The sequence below is a fragment of the Poromitra crassiceps genome (assembly GCF_964638095.1).
Source record: "Poromitra crassiceps genome assembly, chromosome: 3".
Classification (NCBI taxonomy): Eukaryota; Metazoa; Chordata; class Actinopteri; order Beryciformes; family Melamphaidae; genus Poromitra; species Poromitra crassiceps.
This window is the reverse complement of record NC_139625.1, coordinates 38,144,065-38,156,828: the sequence shown is the minus strand read 5'-3', so window position 1 is coordinate 38,156,828 and position 12,764 is coordinate 38,144,065. Positions and strand designations below refer to the sequence as shown.

The 12,764-nt window shown below is 44.3% G+C and overlaps 2 protein-coding genes across 2 annotated transcripts in view; one reads left to right on the top strand and one right to left on the bottom strand.

Moving 5' to 3' along the window:
• Nucleotides 1-5,079, bottom strand: part of crybg1a (crystallin beta-gamma domain containing 1a) — a gene marked incomplete at its 5' end in the record, with an annotated part of 55,604 nt that extends 50,525 nt beyond the window's left edge. The window contains 2 exons of the mRNA XM_083633010.1: nt 4,737-4,810; nt 4,965-5,079. Of these exons, the coding sequence (XP_083489136.1) occupies nt 4,737-4,810; nt 4,965-5,079 (189 nt within the window). The remainder of the gene's footprint in view (nt 1-4,736; nt 4,811-4,964) is intronic.
• On the top strand, nt 2,825-8,883 carry ccr6b (chemokine (C-C motif) receptor 6b). Its single transcript, XM_083632675.1, has 2 exons — nt 2,825-3,080; nt 7,039-8,883. The coding sequence occupies exon 2, from the start codon at nt 7,047-7,049 to the stop codon at nt 8,154-8,156; it is 1,110 nt and encodes a 369-aa protein (XP_083488801.1). The 5' UTR covers nt 2,825-3,080; nt 7,039-7,046; the 3' UTR covers nt 8,157-8,883.
• Nucleotides 8,884-12,764: the final 3,881 nt, after the last annotated feature.

The following is a 12,764-nucleotide window of genomic DNA, read 5'->3' as shown; positions in this document are numbered from 1 at the left end:
CTACACCCACGACTGCGTGGCGACTCAAACTTCGAACACCATCGTGAAGTTTCCAGACGACACAGCGGTCGTGGGGCGGATCTCCAGAGCCCTTTTCCCACATGCGTACCGGAAAATTACCTGTAAGTCAATATCGGACATTTCCCTTCACACTTCGGCTCGCGCATGTGGGAATCTATCAGCGAAATTGCCTGTATGTGGGGGGGGGGGGGGGGGGGGGCGGCACTGCAGAGCGAGTGGGGGAGTGACGTGTCGGCAAAACTCTGAATGGTGAAATAAGTTTGCTTGTTTATCTGTTCACCTGCATCGCGTTGAAGCACTTTTTACAGACTGGCTTCATTTGATGTGTCCGGGCTTGCCTTCGCTGTCGGCAACGTAAGCAAAATACTTCTTAATACTACTTAATGATTAGTTGATGCACTTTGAAGAAGTTGGGATCCGTGTCTGAGAGAACAAATAGTTGCTGGTTCGATGTTTATCCGTTCACCTGCGTTGCGTTGAAGCACTTTTTACAGACTGGCTTTGTTTGATGTGTCCGGGGTTGCCTTCGGAAATCAGCAAGCTGACATACTGCTCTTATTAGGCTATCACAAGATCATTTCGCCAGTTTGCTTTAATGTGCGCGAATGATTAGATTATGCCCGCTGGAACATTAAGCAACGTGTGTAGGCTACTCCTCGCCCATGATTGAAGGACCGCTGTCGCGGAAAATGACTGGAACCGTTTCCACTTGCGTCTCCTTAAGAGCATACCGGTCTTCTGACTGGGTCGAAACTGGTGAAATGTCGGGGACGACGGGGTCGCGCTTATACCGGCACGGCGCCTTTCTCACATGCAGGCATTAGACCACGTACCGGTCATTTTGCGGTACAAAGCGCATGTGGGAAAAGGGCTCAGGAGCGACGAGACAGCCTGCAGAAAGGAGGTGGAGGCCCTGGAACAATGGTGCCAGGACAACCACCTCTCTCTGAACGTCTCCAAGACAAAGGAGGTCATTGTAGACTACAGAAGGGGGGGGGGGGGGGGCGGCGCACACCCCCCAATCACCATCAACGGCACAGTGGTGGAAAGGGTGGACAGCTTCAAGTACCTGGGAGTCAATATCCACCAGGACCTGACATAGGCCAACCACACCGCCACTGTTGTCAAAAAGGCCCAACAGCGACTACACGGACTCAGGCACCTGAAGAAATTCGGGCTAAGGCCAAAAATCTTCAGGGACTTCTACAGAGGCACCATTGAAAGCCTGCTGACTGGCTGCTTCACCACCTGGTACGGGAACTCCACCACCATGGACCGCAGGGCGCTAAGAAGGGTGAGGCGCGCGGCCCAGCACGTAACAGGATGTGAGCTGCCAGAACTGCAAGATCTGTACAACCAGCGGTGCCTCAGGAGGTCCCTGAAGATCATCAAAGACACAAACCACCCCCACAACAGTCTGTTCTCCCTGCTACCCTCAGGGAGGAGAAACAGGGTCCCAAGAGCACGCACAAATCGCTTGAGGGACAGTTTCTTCTCACAGGCCACGAGACTCCTTAACATATACAAATAGTGTAGTAGCCGTACTGTACCGCACTGTAGATGCTACCATTATGTATGACTAATGTTCAATAGTATGTTTAATTAGGTATACGCTATTTGCACCTAACAGAATGTTATTATGTTTAAAGTATGTTCATGCCATTTGCACTATGGGCAGTGAATACGCCACTGTCTGTGGCGTGTCTTACTGCTCTATTGCTTGTTGCTTCTTGTTTTTTATTTATATATCTTTTATTTTTTGCACTATGTTGTAACGGAGCCTACAGCACAAGAATTTCACACGTGATACTTGTGCTACGGAGTGACAATAAAAATCTTGAATCTTGAATCTTGAATCTTGAATAACCTTTCTGTGATGTAATCTTGAGGAGATTGCAACTAGCAAATGTGGTCCAAGCAATCTTTCAGTAATTAATCAAACTTCACAAAAGTGGTCAATGATCTCCTGCTAGCTATTGATTTTGAGCAATACGTTCAACCATAATATACCCTTAAATTGTTATGAAAACTATATTGGTATTCGAGGATTGCCAAACCACAAAAGCACCAATCCTGGATTGGTGCTTTTGTGGTTTAGGTCCTACCTACAAGAAAGTACACATTGTGTCTTTTAGAACCATAAGACCTCAGAATATGTAATGTGGACAATGGTATACAAGGTTCTGTTCTGTGCCCACTGTTGTTCTCCACCTACTGTATGGTAAAGGGACTGTGGAATATTTATAGGGCTTTTCTAGTCTATCGACTACTCAACTCCTTTACAATGAATTCCTCACTCACCCTTTCACACCAGGCCCGGCGCCATGGGGGGCTTGTGGGGGTTGTATTTTCTCAGTTGTATTTTCTTGCTCTTCAATGCCGACAAAACAGACATTTTGAAAGCCTTTGAGATTGTAACTGTGATTAAAGGCTATCCAAATAAACTTGACTTGATAACAAGCGACTTCATCATTTCATTGCAAACTCAATGAATCATGTTTTTCTAGTTCAAACATGGTTCAAAACAAATTCATGAAAGAAAAAAAGATGGTATCCACTGGCACTGTGGTAACAGCAACCGCAGTATACGGGTGAAAAAGTATAACAAAAGAAGGCTATGATGTTATTTGAATAGGTAAATCAGGGAATGTCCCACTGAAACATCATACATCACCATCAAGGTTGTTCTGTAAACAGGTGGGCAGTAGATGCAGAGATATGGAGGAGGAAGCAGCATTTACACAGCGTACTAGACAGCAGCAGAGCCTGTGAAAGTGTATGTGTGTGTGTGTGTGTGTGTGTGTGTGTGTGTGTGTTTTCAGTAGTTGTCCCAGTGTACATTCAGTACAGCAGCTTGGCAGCAACTGAGCACCTGGCCGATATACTAATATTTGGCAGTTCCTTTTTTACTTGTAAGACTTTGTAAGACTTTGTCAGATGACCACAGGGGATAAAGAAACCATTATTTGAGTGACGCATGTCATTCTGAAGGTATGCTCTGAACATAAAGTCCTTCGTAAGCAGTTCAATTTCGGAATTCTGTGCTGGATTACTCATTGGTAAGTGCACAATGTATTTTGATGCCTCTAGAAATAATTTGGTAGAATGTGGTAAACCTTGCAAAACCACTGTTTATAAATGCATTTGTCTAGTCTGGTGATGAATGATCATGTTGTTTTGACACAGAGTGCACAGTATAATCAATTTGTACAATTGTGGCATCCTGATGGATCAGTTGTCTGGTATATAACATCCATCCGTGTGTGTGTGTGTGTGTGTGTGTGTGTGTGTGTGTGTGTGTGTGTGTGTGTGTGTGTGTGTGTGTGTGTGTGTGTGTGTGTGTGTGTGTGTGTGAGAGAGAGAGAGAGAGAGAGAGAGAGAGGGGTGCAGGTGTATATGTTTGTGTTGGTGTGGATGCTGCTGTTATTGTAAATGTGGAAAAACTTGAAACGTTTCCCCTTTTTCTACATTTACCGTAACACTGTCTTACCTGTGATGACAAACGTATGTGACTGTATAGGTACTTGGGGATGAGCTACTCAAACAGGGTCAGAATTTGATTGATTGATTGATAACTTTATTGATTCAATAAGAGCAGAATTGTGCAAGACAATACAACAAAAAATTGATCAAAAGGAATAAAACACAATAAAGCCCAAGGGCTTGTTTCCATTGTGGTCCTTTGTATGGGACAAGTGGAGTGAATATGTGTGCAGTTATGAGCGTGTGTGTGCGCGGGCAACAAACACAAACAATGAAAACATTTTACAACACAACCATACACTCAATGACTGATTAGTCATTGACTGAATGGTTATTTAAATAACAACAAAAAATGCACCAATCAATAAATAAAAAAAGAGACCAGCTCATATAATAAATCAAAGACCTACCTGGGGTTTAAAAACTGCGAGCATACAAGAGACAAAAGAAAATAAAAGGTTAGGAACCCATTTGGGAGCCAACCAGCCATTTTTTCAAGGCAAGCTTAAAAGAGAACCTGGAATTAAGGGTCTTTATACACTCAGGGAGTTTGTTCCATAAAATAGCTGCTGAGTAAGAGAAGGTACATTTACCCTTTAAAGATTTAAATTTGGGGGGAACAATGTTGGAGGTGCTTCCTCTTGTGGAGTAGCCATGTACATCACTGACTTTACAGAAGTACGGTAGTCAGAGAGGTAGCGAGGAGCCTCCCATTTAAAAATCCTGAAAACCATGCACAGTTTGATCTGGGAAACCCTCTCCTCCACTCTGAGCCACCTAAGGCTAAGGAAGTGAGAGGGGAGGAGATGGTCTCTGGGATGCAGTTTCAGAATAAACCGTATTAATTTATTCTGAGAGGTCTGAAGCCTGTTTTTAAGTTTTATGGTGATTGCCGTGAACCAGGAGGAGCAAGCATAGTCAAAATGACATTGAATCAGAGCATTTGCCAAGGTTTCAAGGGCGCTCTTGTCTATGAAGGATGAAATTCTGGCTAAGAATTTGGTTTTTTGATTTACTTTGGAAATTACTTTTGAGGCCATGCTCTCTCCAGAGAGTTTGTTATCTAAAATGCAGCCAAGGTACGTAATCTCCTCCTTGGTGTTAACAGCTACGTCACCCACCATAATTTTAAACCCGGGGGACTTTTTTAAATTAAAATTTGACCCAAATAAAATAGACTCCGTTTTCCCCAGATGAAGTGATAATTTGTTGTCCGAGAGCCACACACTAACACTGTGAAGCTCACTGCTCAATTTCCTTTCGATCTCCCCCCTGTCCTTGTGAGAGAACAGGAGGGCGGAGTCGTCTGCGAAAAGGAACAGGTTGCAATCACAGGCCGATTGCATATCGTATATAAATTAAAAAGAATAAAGGCCCTAAAATACTTCCCTGGGGGACCCCACACGTCAGGGGGAGGGGACAGGACAGCGTTCCATTTATGTCCACCACCTGCTCCCTACCCTCCAGGTAGGACCTAACCCAGTTGAGGGAAGTGCTGTTGAAGCCCAGGGCCCCGAGCTTACACAGTAGAACATCATGGTTAACGGTGTCAAAAGCTTTTTGAAGGTCCAGCATGACCATACCACAGTATTTACCAGAGTCTACTTCCTTTCTGATGTGATCGGTTAGAAAAAGCAAACAGGTGTCAGTTGAATGTGATTTTCTGAATCCAGACTGAAATTTAAACAGGAGCTCCCGAGATGCAAGGTAACTGTCAATTTGTTCAAAAATGACTCTTTCCATTAACTTAGATATGGAAGAGAGAATTGAGACTGGGCGATAATTTCCTGGTTCTAGTTTACTTCCTTTTTTATGAAGGGGGATTACCCTGGCTTGTTTGAAATCATGGGGGACATGACCTTCTCTAATAGACAGATTGATTATATGAGTATATAAGGTGAAATCAAATCAGCTGCATCTCGGATGAACCTGCTTGAACTGATTTCTTGAACAAAAAACAATTACGGTATGTAACATGATGAAATATTGTGATGATGTATTCAGACCCTTACCCACAAAAAATAAAACAACAACAACAACAACAACAACAACAACAACAACAACAAAAGGCTAATAATAATAATAATAACAACAACTGTAAACTTTTTTTGTAGCATTCTGAGTGGATTGACTAGTTTCACAGACAACAGAGTCGTAAAGAAGGCAGTCCCGCACACCATCCAAAATTGCAAATAGGAATTTATTCTGCGACGTTTCGGTCACCGACCTTTTTCAAACAAAAACAGACAACAGAGTCACCAAGACTCAGCGGGAACACAGCATTGACAGTGCTACAATATCTGAACAATTGTTGGTGGCCTGCAAAAACTCTTCACATGGTGGGAATTTGACGTTTTCATTTTTTGATATTTCTATGGATTAGAAACTCCCCTATATACATGTATAACCTTTTTTGAATGACTGAGATAGCTCAAAAGTTATAAAGAGTATTTGAATCTGTTATGTGTCTAAAAGTAAAACATGAGAAAAATGGCTTTAAATATTCCACAACGTTGTATTTTCTACAGTGGCATTCCACCAAAACCATAAAAATAATTTCCCTTTTGTTTTATGAAAATAATTATTCACCATGATGTACTATGGATATGAAAGTAACCAAATCACTCAAAATCTCAAAATACCTGCCAAGATCATTTTCATCCTTCTTTGGCTCATTACCAACAATGTGCAGCAGCGACCTGTGAAGGGTTTCTGCAGGCCACCACACAATTACTGTACTTCTCTAAATGTGTTTTTATCACAGCATAGTTTGTGCCCCACATCCACTTAAGTATTTTCTCTACATTATATGTACAAAACCTAATACTTCCCTCAGTGAAGGGTGTGATGTTATAGAGCTCTTCCTGCATCCTTCATTACTGAATGATGAGAAGTGAAACTACCTCAAACACACAAGAGATATCAAAATCTTGTGTTGCCAAAACAATAAAATGTTATTTAGTCCTGAAATCAATCAAACGTTGGTCGACACATGCAGCACGTTCCTCGCATGCTAATGTAGCCATATTCATGAATCAGAAATCAGAAATGTATTTTTCCCCAAAATTTTCAGGCAGAGAAACATATCAATATGCATGAGATTATTATTTTTTAAATCTCTTTTTATCTTGGTCATTTTGTGACCGTGTCACAAAATAGGCTACTTGTTTCCCAAGTATCTTATCAGCTCCAGGGATCAAACAAACAAAGCAAAACCACCGACATCCCACCTATGCCTGCCTTCACTTGTCTAATAGGACTGAAAGTGGGTCAGTCACAACCAAAGGAACTTATAGAGCCTTTTTGCTTTGCAGACAAAAAGTAGTGAAAACCTGCGTGGCAGCCAGTCCATGCAGAATGCATGTTTTGGTGATAAGATCAAACGGTTTAGTTTTTGTGTCACGACCTATAAAAATGCATTTCTTTGTACCAACTCCCTTTGAAATTGTTTGACATTATTCCAGTTTCCGCGGGACTGTTGATCATTGCAAATGTCTACTATTCTGTGTTAAGGGTCGTCTTTTTCTCCTCCAGATTTGAACATGACTACGCCGATTCCAGAGTCAGACTACGACTCAGACTATTATAGCTCATCAATGGAACCAGATGAGGTGGCAGAACCTTGCAACTTTGACCCTGAGCCTATGGAAATCATCACGCAAACTTACATCCACTCCATCATCTGCACTTTTGGCCTGATCGGTAACGTGCTTGTGATTGTCACCTACATATTCTATAAGAGAACCAAGACGATGACAGACGTCTATCTCTTCAACGTGGCTCTGGCAGACCTGCTCTTTGTGGTGGCCCTGCCGCTCATCATATACAATGAGCAGCACAACTGGGCCATGGGCATTGTGGCTTGCAAGATGCTCCAAGGGGCCTACAGCATCAACCTCTACTGTGGCATGCTCCTGCTAGCCTGCATCAGCGGTGACCGCTACATCGCCATAGTCCAGGCCAGACGCTCCTTTGGCACGCGCTCCAACACCTTGATCTACAGCCGCCTTATCTGCTCGGCTATCTGGGTGTTGGCGGCGGCTTTATCCCTCCCTACGGTCATCTACGCTGAACGCTTTGAGGACAATAACCTGGAGAACCAGACTGTGACTGTGAAGTGTCAGATGTCTTTCAGTCACGAGGAGACAGCGAAGCTAATGAAGGTGCTGGTACCCAGCCTTCAAGTGGCCATGGGCTTCCTCCTTCCTCTTGCCGTGATGGTGTTCTGCTACTCCAGCATCATCTGCACCTTGCTGAGAACGCAGAGCAGCCAGCGGCACAAGGCGGTCCGTGTGGTCTTGGCGGTGGTCGTGGTCTTCATCGTTTGCCACCTGCCCTACAATGTGGCTCTGCTGAAACGCACTCTTTCCCTGTTTAAGGAGAGGGGCTGTGAGGCAGAGAAGATGAAACTCCAAGTTCTGGCCATTACCAAGACCGTTGCTTACCTCCATTGCTGCCTCAACCCCATTCTCTACGCCTTCATCGGGGTGAAGTTCAGGAATCACTTCAAGCAAATTTTTCTGGACCTGTGGTGCCTGAGCAAAAAGTACATCTACTCTGGTCGCTTGTCACGCAGGACGTCTGAGGTTTACATCTCAGCCCTCAGCCCTGTGGATGGTTCCAGCAACAACATGTCCTCATTCAGTGCCTGACACACTTTTACAAATCCCTCAAAGAGGATAGATGGGCAATGCTGGTGACTCACTAACCTCTAATTTTGTTCTTTCCCATGCCCAAATAATCAAGGGTAGGAAAAAGTACCAATATGTCCTATTCAAGATTTGCTACTTGTTAGCTACCTAATGGTACCTAAGTAAAAGTAAAAAGCAGATAATTTTAAATGTACTCAGACTAAAATTTAAGGAGTTACACACACAAAACAAAAAAATAAAAACGAAATAATAAATACAACAAACAAACAAACAAACAAACAAACAAACAAAAACAAGCCAGATACCTTTTCTCTTCTCGGTTGACTGACTGTTTATGGCAAATGATTTGGCATGAAGAAATTAGTTGGTTTCTCTACACAAATGTAGGACAATGTCAATATCTAGCAATAGGTATCATTTCTCGCTTCGGAGAAACATGAGGAAGCATGATACTGTGTCAATATAAAAAAAGAGGAAAAAACAGCAGGCTGCATATTGACAAGGCTATTGAAGGATCGTTTGCTTCTAAGTTGTATTGCTCCATGTGTTGTGCTGGGTCGGGGCAGCCTGCTTTGTTTCTAAAAGCTGTCTATCTTCATTGAAAAACAAAGAAATGGCTATAGGAATATAGGTTGTTTTCTTACGCTTTCCTTTTTCCAACCACGAGGACATGTTTTCATCCATGTTTTGTATTTTCTCTTTCAGTTTGTATTATTCTTACAAGTATGTTATGTGAATTCTGTCGAAATAAACATTGATTGTGATTTCTAGTGTGTGTGTGTGTGTGTGTGTGTGTGTGTGTGTGTGTGTGTGTGTGTGTTTTCTTTAACAAGTGCAAATACCTTGAAGCCCAGTGGTGTGGCCATTCAGCCTTATAGCACTTTAGGTAATGTTTTGGGGCTACTTCAACAACATGGCTAATTGTTTTCAACATGGAAAATGTTCCTAAATGTTCCTAATCCTACCCTTCACTTCCATTAACTGAGCCTCTTTGAAAACCTCCACCCTAGCCCAGAGCCAGAGAGATATAAGAGTTGTGTAAACTCCATTCACTCCAATGGACATTTTTTTTCATTATTTTTTTCTTTCTTTTTTTTTTTACCTCACAATAGTTCCCGGAAGTAAGGTTCTGGATTAAGGCATGCTGTAGCTGCAGCAGAATGGACCGTTTGTAATGTACTTTGAAAGACGTTTAAAGAATCAAATTGTATATTATCAGCTTTATTTTATGCATTCAAACGTACTTCCTGAAAGTATTCCCCCACACACTATACTGTTAGCTACAGTCATGTGACTATCAAGCATTTTGGACTTTCGTTGTCGCCACTGTCTCTTTAAATCACTCTGCCCTAGTCCCCTTTCCGGACCTCCTACCGCCCACATCCACCTGGCCCCTCCCTCTACCCACCCCTCGTACTGACTCTACGACCTACCTATCCCTACGGCCCCTATTCCATAGACCCAACCCCTTCACTAAAACGTCCATGGGTGAGTGAGTGAGTGAGTGAGTGAGTGAGTAACTTACTGAGTGTCCTTTCTTTGGTGGCATCTTCTGACCCCCCGGCCTGGCCTGCCGCCAGCGCCTTGGGAAAAACAGATGTGGCCATAGCATTATCGAAGATGAGCGTTAGCTTAAAGCTGATGATCCCCTCAAATTAGATTTTTTTGGTCTAAATGCGGTTGTTATTCAAATTACAAAACAAGGTAATAGGCCCAGTACTTGTTAGTCCAGGTTATTGTGGCCAAGCAGGTACCTTCAACTGAAAGAATATCAGAATAAGAATCAGAATCAGAATCAGAAAGACTTTAATGATCCCCGGGGGGAAATTGGGACAAGTTACAGTAGCTCGCTCACAGAACACACATAGCATAAAATAAACAGTAGTAAATGCGATATTAAGCAAAATAAGCAGAATAAGAACACAACATAGCATAGAATAACAGTAGTAAATGCGATAGAAGAGTAAGTACTATACATTATCATTATTGCACACTGGACTTATATTAAGTCGGCTTGCCCTATACGTTACACGTGGCTCAGCCAGGCACAGTTAACCTATCGGCTGGCTCAGTCTCAGGGAGACTGAGCGTCTCCGAGGTGCTCTTTTAAGAGAGGCATTAAATAGGCCAATGGCCACAGGCAGGAATGATTTCCTGTGCCTCTCCGTATTGTATCTAGGTGGAATCAGTCTCTCACTGAACGTACTCCTGTGTTTGACTAGCACGCCGTGGAGTGGGTGCGAGTCATTGCTCATGATGGAGCATAGCCTGGAGTCCAGGCCCTGGACAACGTTCTCTTCTCTGACACCGCAGTCAGAGAGCCCAGATCCAGCCCCACAATGTCCCTGGCCTTACGGATCAGTTTGTTGAGTCTGTTGGCATTCGCTGCCTTGAGCCTGCTGCCCCAGCACACAATAGCTTTTGTGTCTGAATCTGTGATTTGTTATGTCTGTTTTTATGTCTGTTCTTTAGAGCTGCACTGAAACAAATTCCAATCAACTCTGTTGACATGGCAATAAAGTATTGAATCTTGAATCTTGAATCTTGAATCTAGCATACAGGAAGGCACTAGCCACTACCGACTCATAGAACATCCTCAGCATGGTCCGGCAGACGTTGAAGGACCTCAGCCATCTCAGAAAGTAGAGACGGCTTTGCCCCTTCTTGTAGAGTGCATCAGAGTTATTAGCCCAGTCTAGTTTATTGTCAATGTACACTCCAAGGTACTTGTAATCCTCCACTATGTCGACACTGACCCCGTGGATTGAAACAGGGGTCACCGGAGCCTTGACCCTCCTCAGGTCCACCACCAGCTCCTTTGTCATTGACACGCTGAGCTGCAGGTGGTTCTGCTCACACCATGTGACAAAGTTGGCCACCACATCCCGATACTCATCGTCGTCGCCATCTTTGATACATCCCACTATCGCAGAGTCGTCAGAGAACTTCTGAAGGTGGCAAGACTCTGTCTGGTAGGTGAAGTCCGTGGTGTAGATGGTGAAGAAGAAGGGAGAGAAGACCATCCCCTGTGGTGCTCCCGTATTGCTGACCACTCTATCTGACACACAGTTCTGCAGGCGCACATACTGTGGTCTGCCAGACAGGTAGTCCACAATCCAGGCCACCAGGGGGGCATCCACCCGCATCGCCGTCAGCTTCTCACCCAGTAGAGCCGGCCTGATGGTGTTGAAAGCACTGGAGAAGTCGAAGAACATGACTCTCACAGTGCTGGCTGGGTTGTCAAGGTGGGCATAGGCGCAGTTGGTCAGGTAGATGACAGCGTCCTCCACTCCCAGTCGGGGCTGGTAGGCGAACTGGAGGGGGTCAAGGGATGGTTTGACCATAGGCCTGAGCTGCTCCAGGACGAGTTTCTCCAGGGTCTTCATGATGTGGGACGTCAACGCTACCGGCCTGTAGTCGTTGGAGCCACTGGGTCTTGGCTTTTTAGGTACAGGAATGATACAGGACAATTTCCACATCACGGGGACCCTTTGGAGACTCAGGCTCTTGTTGAAGATCAGCTGTAGCACATCACACAGCTGGGGGGCACAGGCTTTGAGCACCATGGGGCTGACGCCATCCGGGCCAGCTGCTTTCCTAGTGTGTAGCCTCATAAGCTGATTCCTCACCTGGTCCGCTGTGATGGTCAGCGTGGGTGGGGGGTGGGGGGGCTGGCATCATCAGCTCTGAAGCCCTTTGGGGGGGGGGGGGGTGTAGCCTCGTCTCTGGGTGACGGGGTATATCCTTAGTGGTGCTTGCCTGACAACGCCACCTAGGTTTGTTTGGATAGAGCCTAGGAACTCTATAAAAGGTGGACCCAAATGTACCAGGTAGGTTCTTTATATACAAGGGAGAGCAGTGTAACTAGACCCAAGGACAGAGACGGAAACAGCTGTACCCAAAACAAATGCCTTTTATTTTCTACAATATATATTAAAACCGGGGCATTTCAAACGAGGGGTAAAAATGGGGTTAAGGGCTTCAAAAGCCAACTAAAATACAGGGAATAAAAACAGATAAAAATGTACAACTAAAAAGTCCCGATAGAGTCCCGTGTGTTCGATGGTCCCAGCCAGCCGCCCAACAGCGCCGCACCAACGTTCAGGCAGTCCTTCACACAGCGCTCTGGCTCCGTCCTGTCTCGGCTCCGCCGTCCACTCCCTCGGAGGTGGCGTCTATAAGACAAAAGGCTGGCGAGTACGTGTTGTCGCGGTCCTACAGCAGTAGCGCTATAATACTGTGTGATAGAGAATAGAATTTCACCATTCCTCATCCGCAATATAATATATATAACAGCTTAATATAAACCAAATGAATGAAGCCAGGAGCCAGAAAGTTGTCTTATAAGAGTATATTTAAAGCCATAACATTCTCCTATAAACTGCATTATAGGAGAGACTGAATCTCAATGTACCATCTGATCAATGTACAGAGTCCAAATATTCAGTAGCGATGTCACAGTTTGACACACGCTTTATACTGTAGGCAAGGAAGGCAGAGAGAAACAGAGAGAGGAGGGGAGAGGAATGTGTGAATAGTTTGGAGTGTGCGTCAGCTCAGTCCAACTGGGAGACTGTTATCAGCAAGCGTCCCCGTCTCATGGTCATT

Excerpts from the sequence above, each read along its gene's own strand:
- ccr6b (XM_083632675.1), top strand. The coding sequence starts at position 7,047 with ATGACTACGCCGATTCCAGAGTCAGACTACGACTCAGACTATTATAGC.